Source organism: Bombina bombina, chromosome 11 (assembly GCF_027579735.1).
Source record: "Bombina bombina isolate aBomBom1 chromosome 11, aBomBom1.pri, whole genome shotgun sequence".
In the NCBI taxonomy this organism is placed as follows: Eukaryota; Metazoa; Chordata; class Amphibia; order Anura; family Bombinatoridae; genus Bombina; species Bombina bombina.
In genome coordinates, this window is record NC_069509.1 from 161,118,496 (window position 1) to 161,133,771 (window position 15,276).

Below are 15,276 nucleotides of genomic sequence, written 5' to 3' on the forward strand. Positions count from 1 at the left end.
CTAGACCAAGACCAATTATAGCAAAAACACTTAACTATCAAGATAAAGTTTTACTATTACAATCTTATAAAAAAAACCAACCTATCCTCTTAGGGGAAACTAAAATAATGCTTTTTCAGGATTTTTCAGCTGAAACATCAGCCAAGAGGAGGGAGCTGGCCCCAGTCTGCACTAGATTAATAAATCAAGGATATCGAGCCACCATCATTTACCCAGCCAGACTGAAAATCATAATAGAGAACCAGACACATTTCTTTGATTCAGCCAGGGAGGCAGAAAAATTCATAAGTCAATCCTCTGCTCCAGATCAAGGGCTAAGACTTCAGGCAATGACTAACACCTAAGCATAGTTAACTAAACCTGAGCTATAGCCTCTCTCTTTCTCTCTTTTATGGCAGCTCACCATAAGGATGGTAAACGAGGCCCTCGGTGGTCCTCGGTTGTGTTTCTGTGTTTTTATTGTTTTGTCGTTTTTTTTTTTTTTTTTTTTTTTCTCCTTCTCTCTCTCTTCTTCTTTTTTCCCTTACGATAAATTAGATGGCCAACACGATTAATAGATTTAGACTGACCTCCTGGAATATTGGGGGTATTACCTCCCCAATCAAACGAAAAACAATAATAGCACATTTAAGAAGAATTCATACTGATATTGCCTTTATACAGGAAACCCATTTAAAGACAGAAGAAATATTAAAACTCAAATGCTCATGGGTTAAAGAAGTTTTATTTTCACCTAGCAAACAGAGAAAGGGAGGAGTAGCAATTCTTTTGGGGAAAAAGCTAAATTATCAAATTCTTCATACAAAAAATGACTCTGAGGGAAGATTTATCATGGTAAAAATTAAGATTGATAAAGTAATATACACATTATGCAACATCTATGCCCCTAATGTTATTAATTGGTCTTTTTGGGAAACATTGCAGGCAGACATTATGATCTATAAAGAGGGTTACCTGATAGTTGGAGGGGACTTTAATATGGCACCCCAATATCCCTTAGATAGATTAAGACAACATCCATTGGCCCCCAGAACTAAAAGAGATAATATTGAATCCAAATTGTTTAACAGACTTTTTCAAAATCTTGGGGTTAGGGATATCTGGAGGTCACAAAATCCGGACTTAAGGGATTACACATGCCTTTCCAAGGTGCATAAATCACTCTCAAGGATAGATCTTCTTCTCTTGGACGAAGAATTATGTAAAACGAGAGTAATGGCAGGGATTCTTCCTATATGTATCTCTGACCACGCCCCTATTTTCTTGGAGTTCCAAGCTAGTGACCCCACTACTACAAGTAATCGATTTCATTTCCCATCTTACCTAGCCATGGATCTCAAATTTAAGAATTGGGTAAAACTTAAGTTAGAAGATTATATATCTTTTAATCAGGATTATATCAATCGTCCCACCATTTTCTGGGAGACAGCAAAAGCAGTGATCAGAGGTGAGATTCTGGCATATTGTATTAGGAGGACAAAGAAATTGAAATTTAGGGAGAAAGAAATCTTAAAAGCAGTATCTAATACATACAATTGCTATCTTCTACAAAAAACATCCAGCACCTGGGAACGATATACCCAGGCGCTGAAAGATAGAGATACTTTTCTTCTCTATAAGACTTCTCAGAAGGAGCTGAGATTCCAAGCTAAACTTTACAGATATGGTAGTAAGTCGGGTAAACTTTTAGCAAGATTAGTTAAAAAAGATAAAGAGGTTTTCCTAATTGACTCCCTATTTGAAGATGGTAAACTGATAACAAAAATGGACGATATATCACAGATATTTTCATCCTATTATAAAGATTTATATTCTTTAAAAAACTCAAATATACCTGCTCGCGAAGATTTCTGGAGTAAGATTGTATCCTCATCACTATTACCTGACCAGATTGAAAATCTGAATCTCCCGATCACTGAAATGGAAGTATCAAGAGCAATTCATGACTTATCTTTGAATAAAGCTCCAGGCCCGGATGCCCTCCCCAACGAATTTTACAAAATTGCAAAGTTAACAATCTTGCCATATCTAACCTCATTATATAACAACATATATACAAAGGGTAACCCCCCTTCTCCTAATTTTGCAGCTTCCTGCACTACGCTGATCCTTAAGCAAGGTAAGGACCCAAAGAGGAAGGAGTCATATAGACCCATAGCCTTGCTTAATTCAGATTACAAGATTCTTACCACCATTCTGGCCTCGAGACTCCAAACAATTCTTCCTGGTGTTATTCACAAGGACCAAGCGGGCTTTATGTCCAAGCGTAATTCTTCAGCTAAGATAAGAGAATTGCTTCTTACTATTGATTTTTTCAGTACTAGGGAGAGTTTGGGGGCTGGAGGGCAGGGGGTCACTCCTGATCTAGCAGTTATAGCAATAGATGCCGAGAAGGCTTTTGATTCAATACACCATGATCATTTAATTCACTCCTTGCAACATTTCGGTTTTCATGGTAATTTCCTTAACTTTGTTAGCAATCTATATAATGTAGCGTCTACAAAAATGTTAATTAACGGCTCGACTTCTTCAGATATTTGGCTTAAAAGAGGTACTCGTCAGGGGTGCCCTCTCTCCCCACTCCTCTTTAATGTTTCCATTGAACCCTTGGCCATATGCATTAGGCAACAGTTGGAGGGGATTAAGATTGGCACGGAAGAGCTGAAAATAGCTCTGTATGCCGATGATGTTCTTATTTATATGTCTAACAGTGCCAACAATATTCCTAAACTTATATCCATCATTGAACAATTTGGTTCCTTCTCCGGGTACAGAGTGAATACCACAAAATCGGAACTTATGTGGATCAAACCCCCCAAGGAACCTATGCTAAACATACCCTTCAAAATAGTCTCCAGAGCTTTTAAATATCTAGGGTTAATGATTTCACCTAATCCGGAAAAATGGTATAACCTTAACATTACCCCAGTTCATAATAGAGTTATCAGGCCGCATAGCCTTATACAAAATGATTTGTCTTCCCAAAATTTTATATGTAATACAAAACATTTCATTGATCATAAGGGGAAGAGATTTGACAATATTTAACACTTCTCTGAGAAAATTCCTGTGGCAAAATAAAAAACCCAGAATTTCCTTACTTAAACTTTCTCTCCCCAGAGAACTAGCGGGCCTGGCTCTACCAGACTTAAAACTTTATAACTATGCCTTTTTACTACGCCTAATTTTGGACTGGGTACATGAGAGAGACTACGTCACTAACAATAATCTAGAAAGGAACATAACACATCCATATCTCCCTTTAGCAACTATTCACTGTAATGCTGCTCAATTATCAAAGGAGGTGAAAAAGATGAGAACAATCTATAACCCCCTTCAAGCCTGGTGGAAAGTGTGTAAACTCTTAGGTGTTGAACATAGGATTTCTAAGTTCATGCCACTATCAGGTAACCCTCAATTTCAAGCGGGAGTTCAATTTTCACCTTTCCAGAGATGGCATAAGGTAGGTCTAAGAAAGCTCTCTCAGTTACTAGATTTTGAAAGGACATGCATAAAAACCTTTGGCGCATTGAGAGCGGAATATAAACTCCCTCAAAAAGATTTCTTTGCGTATTTACAAGCAAGGCATTTCGCATCTAATATAATAAGCACTTACGGTTGGAATTGGTCCCAGGGGCCAATAGAGAAATGGCTTATCTTAGCTAAAATTGGTACTATGTCAATTTCAACTAGTTATACAGATTTGAGCTCTATAAAAGGAGCCTCTAATCTGGAAAAAATCTCCACTAACTGGGCTCCTGCTTTAAGGCAAAGTTTTATAGAGACTAGTTGTATCCAATTCTCAATTGCGGAAACTAAACGAGTCACTCTTTCTTCCACATGGAGAGAATCTCACATTAAATTATTATTAATGACTTTCTTTACTCCAGAAAAGGGAGCGCGGTATGGTAATTTTAAATTTAGTTCTTGCCCTAAATGTTCCCTTCCTTCTGCTAATCTTATACATATGTTTTGGGAATGCCCAAAGCTGCAACAATTTTGGTCTAAACTACAATACTGGCTTAATACTATTCTGGGAACCTCCTCTCTGAGATTAGAGGTATCTCACATTATATTTTTATGGAAGGACTTAGAAGCTCAGATAGGCAATTCCAAAATTGTTAATATGGCCATATTAGCAGCCAGATACTTAATTCTCAGAAAATGGCGGGGAGGGACTGTCCCCAGTATTCCGGAGGTCAAAAACTGTCTAAAAAAACAATGTACTCTTGAGCAAATGGATACTAATTTAAATGAGGAACGAGAGGTCATTTCATTCTTTAAGAAGTGGGCATTTTTTATTAAATCTTTTCCTTCAAGTGAAATTGACCTCCTGATTCATCCATTTAGAAACTCAGAAATGGTGTTGTTGGGCTTATGGTAATTCATTCACTCTCTCTCCTTGTTTATTTTTTCCCTTTATTTCCTTTTTTTTTTTTTTTTTTTTTTTTCCTTTTAGTTCTTTTACTTGTTTGTTTGTACGTCGGTTGTTTGTTGCTGTTGGGTTCACCCCAGTTAAGGATGAGGATTGCCGATTAAGTTATTGTTAGTTCTTAACTGGACGTATTTTAAGTTATAGGGGGAAAGTTAAACCTCTCCAACAGGTGATCATTTAATTGAGTGGAATAAACACTGAAATTTAGCATTAGGCAGGTTAGCCTAACACAAGGTACACTTCTTCCTTTTTTGGTTCTTGTTTGTTTTTCTTTTTTTTTTTTTTTTTTTTTTTTAATTTTATTTTTAGTTATATGTTTTTGTGTATTTATGAGTGTTCATTTGTTTCTTTATTTTACTTAATTAGGAAAAGCCCAACTAGGTGTACAAATATTTCATATAAAGGGATCAGTAATTTGGTATGTGATATGTGAAATTTTCCATTTAAAATTGCTTTGTTTTGTAATATATTTTGTTTTATCTGGCCCTGCGAGGCACAAAGAGATTGAATTAATTTGATTGTACTCTCTGTTGGTTATAAATAAACATTTAAAAAAAAAAAAAAAAAAAAAATTACATGCCCTATTTAAATCATGAAAGATTTTTTGTGACTTTACTGTCCCTTTAAGTCTTTTTTATCTTATCTCAGCTAACACTGCATACCGTGTTGCAGGGTTTTGTTATAGCAACCTTTGCTAGCAGCTATATTTTTCAAAGTTTAATGCCTTAAGGTGGGGCAGCCCCTGTTTGTTTGTTTTTTAAGAAATACCAGACCATATAAGGGAAATTAAAAGTAGAGTATTAGGAGAAGACAATTATATGCCTAGGTTTTCTTATAAATATTTTGAAACTCAACACAGCAAAAAAGGTTTTCATACATTAAAGGGACAGTCTACTCTAGAATTGTTATTGTTTAAAAATATAGATATTCCCTTAATTACCCATTCCCCAGTTTTGCATAACCAACGCTGTTATATTAATATACTTTTTACCTCTGTAATTTCCTTGTATCTAAGCCTCTGCAGACTGCCCCCTTATTTCAGTTCTTTTGACAGACTTGCATTTTAGCCAATCAGTGCAGACTCCTAGGTATGCGTGAGCTCATTGTTATCTATAAGGCACACATTAACTAACGCCCTCTAGCTGGTGAACTGCTTGTGCAATGCCGCCCCCTGCAGTTTTGCAGCCAATCAGCTGCTAGCAGGGGGTGTCAATCAACCCGGGCTGATTGCTGTTCACCGTCTCAGAGGTGGCAGACTATTTAAGGAGCAGCGGTCTTAAGACCGCTGCTTCTTAACTGCTGTTTCCGTCTAGCCTGAAGGCACGCGTGGAAACAGCTGGATTGGGGCCGATTGACCGCTTGGTAAATCGGCCCCTTAAACCTACTAAATACTGCAAAGTCTACATTTAGCTAGTAACTTGTTTACTGTTTCATATGAATTATTATGAAAACAAAATTTTATCGCTAAGGTACATGACTTGGAGAAGTCTAAGCGGGGCTTGGAGCAGCAAGTGGAAGAGATGAAGACACAGCTGGAAGAATTAGAAGATGAGCTTCAAGCAACAGAAGATGCTAAACTTAGACTGGAGGTGAACATGCAAGCTCTGAAGGCTCAGTTTGACAGGGACCTGCAAGGTAGAGATGAGCAGAATGAAGAGAAGAGAAGGCAGTTGGTGAAACAGGTCAGTAAATACAAACAGGGATGAACACTCTAATTCTGGAGATTTCAACTATTTAAATTGGTAAAAAAAAAAAATTGCAATAAAATATTTGTCTTTTTAAGGTTCATGAATTAGAAACAGAACTGGAAGATGAACGTAAACAGAGAACCGTGGCAGCTGCTGCTAAGAAGAAGTTAGAAGTTGACCTTAAAGACCTTGAGGGACAAGTTGACTTTGCCAACAAAGGTCGGGATGAAGCCATCAAGCAACTCAGGAAGTTACAGGTAATTTTGGTTGCAGATGATTTACATTTGGAAAAATTGTAGGTGTATTATCATCATTTTCCAAAGTGATGACCAGTGTAGGCTATACCGTATATCTAAATATAATTGTATAAAATATTATAAACATATACATTTCTCTACATTTCAGGCTCAGATGAAGGACTTCCAGAGAGATCTCGATGAAGCCCGTGCTGCCAGGGAAGAAATATTTACTACAGCAAGAGAAAATGAGAAGAAAGCAAAGAATATGGAAGCAGAACTTATCCAATTACAAGAGGTAAAGCTTGTAGTAGCAAAGAGTTAGTGATTGCTGCTCCATAACCTAGCTGGGAAAGGCAAGAAGAACCTCTACATTAAGTGACCAACTCTTTGTTTCCTTAAAGGATCTGGCTGCTGCTGAGAGGGCACGAAAACAGGCAGAGTTAGAAAAGGAAGAACTGGCAGAAGAACTTGCAGGAAGTTCAACTGGAAAGTAAGGATTGATTCTGATTTACCCAACATACAATGTGTCCTATCCAACAAAATGACTGCATAAACTTTGCATAGTTTATTGTTACGTTCAGCACTAAACATAAACCAAAGTTAGACTTTTTAATTTATAGAAAAATATAGCTAAACTATAAAACCACTTTATACATTTAGACACCAATCAGCAAGCTGTACCCAGATGCTAAACCAGAGATGGGCCGGCTCGTAAGCTTACATTCCTGCTTTCAAATAAGGATACCAAGAGAATGAATAAAAATTGATAATGTGCAAATTAGAAAGTTGCTTAAAGTTGCCTGCTCTATCTGAATCACGAAAGAAAAACATTGGGTTCAGTATCCCTTTAATAAATGGTTGTAGTGGTTGGCAGAAATGAATTAAAATGTAATACCTTGAATTGAGTAATGGCACAAATTAATATTTTATACCTATCAATAAAAATACAATAAAAGGATGACACAAATAAACACACCATTCTAATACGTTCAGATCTGCTCTGCAAGATGATAAGCGTCGCTTGGAAGCCAGAATTTCTCAGTTGGAGGAAGAACTAGAAGAGGAACAGAGCAATATAGAAGCAATGAGCGACAGAATGAGGAAAGCTGTACAACAGGTACAAGTCACAAGTTAGCATAAGGGTGTGCTTAAGGTTAGAGAGGTTGGTTTCCATAGATTATATTATCCTCCCTTTCTAGGCAGAGCAAGTGAACAACGAACTAGCGACTGAGCGTAGTGCGGCTCAGAAGAATGAGAGCGCTCGGCAGCAGCTGGAGAGACAGAACAAGGAGCTCAAGGGCAAACTGCAAGAGATGGAAGGTGCTGTCAAGTCAAAGTTCAAGTCAACAATTGCTGCTCTGGAAGCCAAGATTGCACAATTGGAAGAAACAGTGGAACAGGAAGCCAGGTATAAAATATTCAGATGTAATTCAGATTCACCGAAATACTAGTCACTGGAAGAAAATCTTTGTTTTACGCATCTAAAAAGTATAGGCCACCGTGGATAAACTTATTTATTGCTATAGAACACACCATACGATTATGGGACTTATTGACATGTAAATTCCATATACTTAGCCCTAAATCCACCTTAACACCACTAGTTCCTCTAGGTTCCCCGATTGAAGAATCAGTCAGACTAAAATGGGCAAATAAAGGGTTATATAGGATAGCTGACCTTTGCTTTAAGACAGTTTAGACCCCACAGACAAACACCTCTGGTTTCACTATTTACAATTGAAATCAAGGCTACAGGAAGTGATGGGAACGGAGGCAAATCCAAACAATACCACCTTCAAAGTAATTTATTTACCTTTTATGTGGTATTTTTACCTTACAAGATTTCATAAAGTAGATAATACAGATAATCCCCTTTGTTACAGAGGCTGTGGAGAGCGGGGAACGTACCTTCATATGTGGTGGGACTGTCCTAAGACAAGAGAAATATGGGTTCAGACCTCAAGTCTGTTAAGTCACTTATTCTCTAAAGAAATAGTTCCTAAACCTGAGCAAGCTCTACTAAACTTCCCGTTAGATAACATTCTCACACACCAAAATAAATTAACAGCAATGATATGTACGGTCACTAGATTGAGTATTGCCAGATATTGGAAATCAGAATCCCTAGAGTTTAACAGCAACTCTACTGAATAAACAAAATCAATTAATTGTATATTGGGAACCATATAGTATGTATTATGAAGAAGTGAGGAGTCACATTAGAAGAGGTACAATTGTTGAACAGGTATAAGGTCTTGTTAATAATAGGAAACTTGCAAATGTATAGAAACATATCTAACATATAGTTATTACTCTTTTGGATTTAACTCGGAGTAATCATTACCATATCAATTTATATATGCAATAATAACATTGATGCAGACATCGTGACAAGGTTAGAATGTAAATTTAGACTCTGCTTTTCCCTTTTCATTTGTATGATGTTATTATTTTTGTATGTACTTTATAATTGTGCAATATTTAAGGACTTCAATAAAAATGATTTCATTAAAAAAAAAAAGGAAAATACTCTGCCTTGGAAGTTTAAACATGCTATGGTGATGAATTGGGGTACCTAGCACCTCCAGCGCCTTCATAGAACTGCCAGGTTGTGGATCAGTTGTTGAGTAACTTTATTTAACTTAAACATTCGTTCTTAAAAAAAGAATAACTTATTCAATTTCCTCTCTATTAATTTGTATTCCCAATCTTCATAATTGTCCAAGCACCCTTCCTTTTCTAAAACTATGTAAAGTGCTGTTGATATTTACAGGCAGGGACATAATGATATATTTCACAGATAAATATGCTTGTTTATACAAACGCACAAATGAAAAGAGCATGACTATCACAAAGCCCAGGGATACGGGATGAAGTTAGTGTACCAAGTTTTTCAAAAGCAAATTATAACACCTGATACTTTATTGTGACCGGTGCGTCTTGTTGCAGGGACAAGCAGTCATCACAGAAGACATTGCGCCAGAAGGACAAAAAACTAAAAGAAGCCCTTATACAAGTAGAAGACGAAAGAAAACAAGCAGAGCAGTACAAAGAGCAGGTAAATCCTTGGAGAACATTAGTAATGGCACACATCGAGGATTCCAAATATAGAGAAGCGCATTCATTTTGTCATAGATGAGCGTTCACCTACTGTGTTTCTGTAGGGCCAAAAACCACAATTCATTTGATATTATTTTGAAAAGTATAAAGGTGAAATTGTACACCTAGTAATGATTTATTTATAAATGTATAGTAAACAAATTAAAATAAAGCAAGTTCTCTGGTCCTATACTGGATATACAGGTATACCTCACTTTACAGCGATTCACTTTCAATAATACAGCGCTAATATGGAGCTGAAGTTCAACCTCCAAGGATTTTGAAACAGTGCTGTACTCATCGTGACATTGCGAGAAAAGTGACTAGCACCATTTTGTTATGCTCAGTTCACTCTGTTTACAGCATTACAGTGCAATCTGTGCCTCAGTGTTGTAGTCTGCCAAATTTCACTACAGTAATTGTCACTATTTTACAGGTACAGCATTTATCCTATATAATAAAAGGCCAGGTATGTTTGTCAGATGCAGTCATGCGCAGTAGAGATTGCGCAAGGACAAACATACCTGGCTTTGAGCAGCAGAGAAAGTGTTTTTCGGAAGCTGCCGTGGAGGGGGCGTGACCGGGCGTGTCGTGATGGGGCCATGGCCGAGCGAGTGTGTCATGATGGAGGCGTGGCCGGCAGGCATGGCGAGTGGGGGAGAAAGCAACAGAGGGGAGAGAGCAAAACAGAGGGGAGAAGGCAGAAGAGAGGAGGGGTGAGAGAGAGCAAAAGAGAAGAGGGGAAGAGAGATAACAAAAGAGAGGGGGGAAAGAGAGAGCAAAAGAGAGAGAGAGCAAAAGAGAGGGGGGAAAGAGAGAGAGAGCGCAAAAGAGAGGGGGAGAGAGAGAGCAAAAAAGAGGGGGGAAAGAGAGAGCAAAAGAGAGGAGGGAAAAGAGAGAGAGCAAAAGAGAGGGGGAGAGAGCAAAAAAGAGGGGGAGAGAGAGAGAGAGCAAAAGAGAGGGGGATAGAGAGCAAAAGAGAGGAGAGCAAAAGAGAGGGGAGAAAAACATAATTTATGTAAGAACTTACCTGATAAATTCATTTCTTTCATATTAACAAGAGTCCATGAGCTAGTGACGTATGGGATATACATTCCTACCAGGAGGGGCAAAGTTTCCCAAACCTTAAAATGCCTATAAATACACCCCTCACCACACCCACAAATCAGTTTAACGAATAGCCAAGAAGTGGGGTGATAAGAAAAAAAGTGCGAAGCATATAAAATAAGGAATTGGAATAATTGTGCTTTATACAAAAAAATCATAACCACCCCAAAAAAGGGTGGGCCTCATGGACTCTTGTTAATATGAAAGAAATGAATTTATCAGGTAAGTTCTTACATAAATTATGTTTTCTTTCATGTAATTAACAAGAGTCCATGAGCTAGTGACGTATGGGATAATGACTACCCAAGATGTGGATCTTTCCACACAAGAGTCACTAGAGAGGGAGGGATAAAATAAAGACAGCCAATTCCTGCTGAAAATAATCCACACCCAAAATAAAGTTTAACAAAAACATAAGCAGAAGATTCAAACTGAAACCGCTGCCTGAAGAACTTTTCTACCAAAAACTGCTTCAGAAGAAGAAAATACATCAAAATGGTAGAATTTAGTAAAAATATGCAGAGGACCAAGTTGCTGCTTTGCAGATCTGGTCAACCGAAGCTTCATTCCTAAACGCCCAGGAAGTAGATACTGACCTAGTAGAATGAGCTGTAATTCTCTTAGGCGGAATTTTACCCGACTCAACATAGGCAAGATGAATTAAAGATTTCAACCAAGATGCCAAAGAAATGGCAGAAGCTTTCTGGCCTTTCCTAGAACCGGAAAAGATAACAAATAGACTAGAAGTCTTACGGAAAGATTTCGTAGCTTCAACATAATATTTCAAAGCTCTAACAACATCCAAAGAATGCAACGATTTCTCCTTAGAATTCTTAGGATTAGGACATAATGAAGGAACCACAATTTCTCTACTAATGTTGTTGGAATTCACAACTTTAGGTAAAAATTCAAAAGAAGTTCGCAACACCGCCTTATCCTGATGAAAAATCAGAAAAGGAGACTCACAAGAAAGAGCAGATAATTCAGAAACTCTTCTAGCAGAAGAGATGGCCAAAAGGAACAAAACTTTCCAAGAAAGTAATTTAATGTCCAATGAATGCATAGGTTCAAACGGAGGAGCTTGAAGAGCTCCCAGAACCAAATTCAAACTCCAAGGAGGAGAAATTGACTTAATGACAGGTTTTATACGAACCAAAGCTTGTACAAAACAATGAATATCAGGAAGAATAGCAATCTTTCTGTGAAAAAGAACAGAAAGAGCGGTGATTTGTCCTTTCAAAGAACTTGCGGACAAACCCTTATCTAAACCATCCTGAAGAAACTGTAAAATTCTCGGTATTCTAAAAGAATGCCAAGAAAAATGATGAGAAAGACACCAAGAAATATAAGTCTTCCAGACTCTATAATATATCTCTCGAGATACAGATTTACGAGCCTGTAACATAGTATTAATCACGGAGTCAGAGAAACCTCTTTGACCAAGAATCAAGCGTTCAATCTCCATACCTTTAAATTTAAGGATTTCAGATCCGGATGGAAAAAAGGACCTTGCGACAGAAGGTCTGGTCTTAACGGAAGAGTCCATGGTTGGCAAGATGCCATCCGGACAAGATCCGCATACCAAAACCTGTGAGGCCATGCCGGAGCTATTAGCAGAACAAACGAGCATTCCCTCAGAATCTTGGAGATTACTCTTGGAAGAAGAACTAGAGGCGGAAAGATATAGGCAGGATGATACTTCCAAGGAAGTGATAATGCATCCACTGCCTCCGCCTGAGGATCCCGGGATCTGGACAGATACCTGGGAAGTTTCTTGTTTAGATGAGAGGCCATCAGATCTATCTCTGGGAGCCCCCACATTTGAACAATCTGAAGAAATACCTCTGGGTGAAGAGACCATTCGCCCGGATGCAACGTTTGGCGACTGAGATAATCCGCTTCCCAATTGTCTACACCTGGGATATGAACCGCAGAGATTAGACAGGAGCTGGATTCCGCCCAAACCAAAATTCGAGATACTTCTTTCATAGCCAGAGGACTGTGAGTCCCTCCTTGATGATTGATGTATGCCACAGTTGTGACATTGTCTGTCTGAAAACAAATGAACGATTCTCTCTTCAGAAGAGGCCAAAACTGAAGAGCTCTGAAAATTGCACGGAGTTCCAAAATATTGATCGGTAATCTCACCTCCTGAGATTCCCAAACTCCTTGTGCCGTCAGAGATCCCCACACAGCTCCCCAACCTGTGAGACTTGCATCTGTTGAAATTACAGTCCAGGTCGGAAGAACAAAAGAAGCCCCCTGAATTAAACGATGGTGATCTGTCCACCACGTTAGAGAGTATCGAACAATCGGTTTTAAAGATATTAATTGATATATCTTCGTGTAATCCCTGCACCATTGGTTCAGCATACAGAGCTGAAGAGGTCGCATGTGAAAACGAGCAAAGGGGATCGCGTCCGATGCAGCAGTCATAAGACCTAGAATTTCCATGCATAAGGCTACCGAAGGGAATGATTGAGACTGAAGGTTTCGACAAGCTGTAATCAATTTTAGACGTCTCTTGTCTGTTAAAGACAGAGTCATGGACACTGAATCTATCTGGAAACCCAGAAAGGTTACCCTTGTTTGAGGAATCAAAGAACTTTTTGGTAAATTGATCCTCCAACCATGATCTTGAAGAAACAACACAAGTCGATTCGTATGAGACTCTGCTAAATGTAAAGACTGAGCAAGTACCAAGATATCGTCCAAATAAGGAAATACCACAATACCCTGTTCTCTGATTACAGACAGAAGGGCACCTAGAATCTTTGTGAAAATTCTTGGAGCTGTAGCAAGGCCAAACGGTAGAGCCACAAATTGGTAATGCTTGTCTAGAAAAGAGAATCTCAGGAACTGATAATGATCTGGATGAATCGGAATATGCAGATATGCATCCTGTAAATCTATTGTGGACATATAATTCCCTTGCTGAACAAAAGGCAATATAGTCCTTACAGTTACCATCTTGAACGTTGGTATCCTTACATAACGATTCAATAATTTTAGATCCAGAACTGGTCTGAAGGAATTCTCCTTCTTTGGTACAATGAAGAGATTTGAATAAAACCCCATCCCCTGTTCCGGAACTGGAACTGGCATAATTACTCCAGCCAACTCTAGATCTGAAACACAATTCAGAAATGCTTGAGCTTTCACTGGATTTACTGGGACACGGGAAAGAAAAAATCTCTTTGCAGGAGGTCTCATCTTGAAACCAATTCTGTACCCTTCTGAAACAATGTTCTGAATCCAAAGATTGTGAACAGAATTGATCCAAATTTCTTTGAAAAAACGTAACCTGCCCCCTACCAGCTGAACTGGAATGAGGGCCGTACCTTCATGTGAACTTAGAAGCAGGCTTTGCCTTTCTAGCAGGCTTGGATTTATTCCAGACTGGAGATGGTTTCCAAACTGAAACTGCTCCTGAGGACGAAGGATCAGGCTTTTGTTCTTTGTTGAAACGAAAGGAACGAAAACGATTGTTAGCCCTGTTTTTACCTTTAGATTTTTTATCCTGTGGTAAAAAAGTTCCTTTCCCACCAGTAACAGTTGAAATAATAGAATCCAACTGAGAACCAAATAATTTGTTTCCCTGGAAAGAAATGGAAAGTAGAGTTGATTTAGAAGCCATATCAGCATTCCAAGTCTTAAGCCATAAAGCTCTTCTGGCTAAGATAGCCAGAGACATAAACCTAACATCAACTCTAATAATATCAAAAATGGCATCACAGATAAAATTATTAGCATGCTGGAGAAGAATAATAATATCATGAGAATCACGATTTGTTACTTGTTGCGCTAGAGTTTCCAACCAAAAAGTTGAAGCTGCAGCAACATCAGCCAATGATATAGCAGGTCTAAGAAGATTACCTGAACACAGATAAGCTTTCCTTAGAAAAGATTCAATTTTTCTATCTAAAGGATCCTTAAACGAGGTACCATCTGACGTAGGAATGGTAGTACGTTTAGCAAGGGTAGAAATAGCCCCATCAACTTTAGGGATTTTGTCCCAAAATTCTAACCTGTCAGGCGGAACAGGATATAATTGCTTAAAACGTTTAGAAGGAGTAAATGAATTACCCAATTTTATCCCATTCTTTGGAAATTACTGCAGAAATAGCATTAGGAACAGGAAAAACTTCTGGAATAACCGCAGGAGCTTTAAAAACCTTATCTAAACGTATAGAAATAGTATCAAGAGGACTAGAATCCTCTATTTCTAAAGCAATTAGTACTTCTTTAAGTAAAGAGCGAATAAATTCCATCTTAAATAAATATGAAGATTTATCAGCATCAATCTCTGAGATAGAATCCTCTGAACCAGAAGAGTCCAAAGAATCAGAATGATGGTGTTCATTTAAAAATTCATCTGTAGAGAGAGAAGATTTAAAAGACTTTTTACGTTTACTAGAAGGAGAAATAACAGACAAAGCCTTCTTTATGGATTCAGAAACAAAATCTCTTATGTTATCAGGAACATTCTGCACCTTAGATGTTGAGGGAACTGCAACAGGCAATGGTACATTACTAAAGGAAATATTATCTGCTTTAACAAGTTTGTCATGACAATTATTACAAACAACAGCTGGAGGAATAGCTACCAAAAGTTTACAGCAGATACACTTAGCTTTGGTAGATCCAGCAGGCAGTGATTTTCCTGTAGTATCTTCTGGCTCAGATGCAACATGAGACATCTTGCAAT

General features: G+C 38.1%; 1 protein-coding gene across 2 annotated transcripts in view; it reads left to right on the forward strand.

Moving 5' to 3' along the window:
- Positions 1–15,276, forward strand: part of LOC128642017 (myosin-11) — a 122,826-nt gene that overhangs the window by 95,310 nt on the left and 12,240 nt on the right. For both annotated transcript variants that reach the window (XM_053694652.1, XM_053694653.1), the window contains exons 33-39: positions 5,905–6,117; positions 6,219–6,380; positions 6,529–6,657; positions 6,764–6,852; positions 7,356–7,479; positions 7,562–7,770; positions 9,312–9,420. In XM_053694652.1, the coding sequence (XP_053550627.1) occupies positions 5,905–6,117; positions 6,219–6,380; positions 6,529–6,657; positions 6,764–6,852; positions 7,356–7,479; positions 7,562–7,770; positions 9,312–9,420 (1,035 nt within the window). The remainder of the gene's footprint in view (positions 1–5,904; positions 6,118–6,218; positions 6,381–6,528; positions 6,658–6,763; positions 6,853–7,355; positions 7,480–7,561; positions 7,771–9,311; positions 9,421–15,276) is intronic.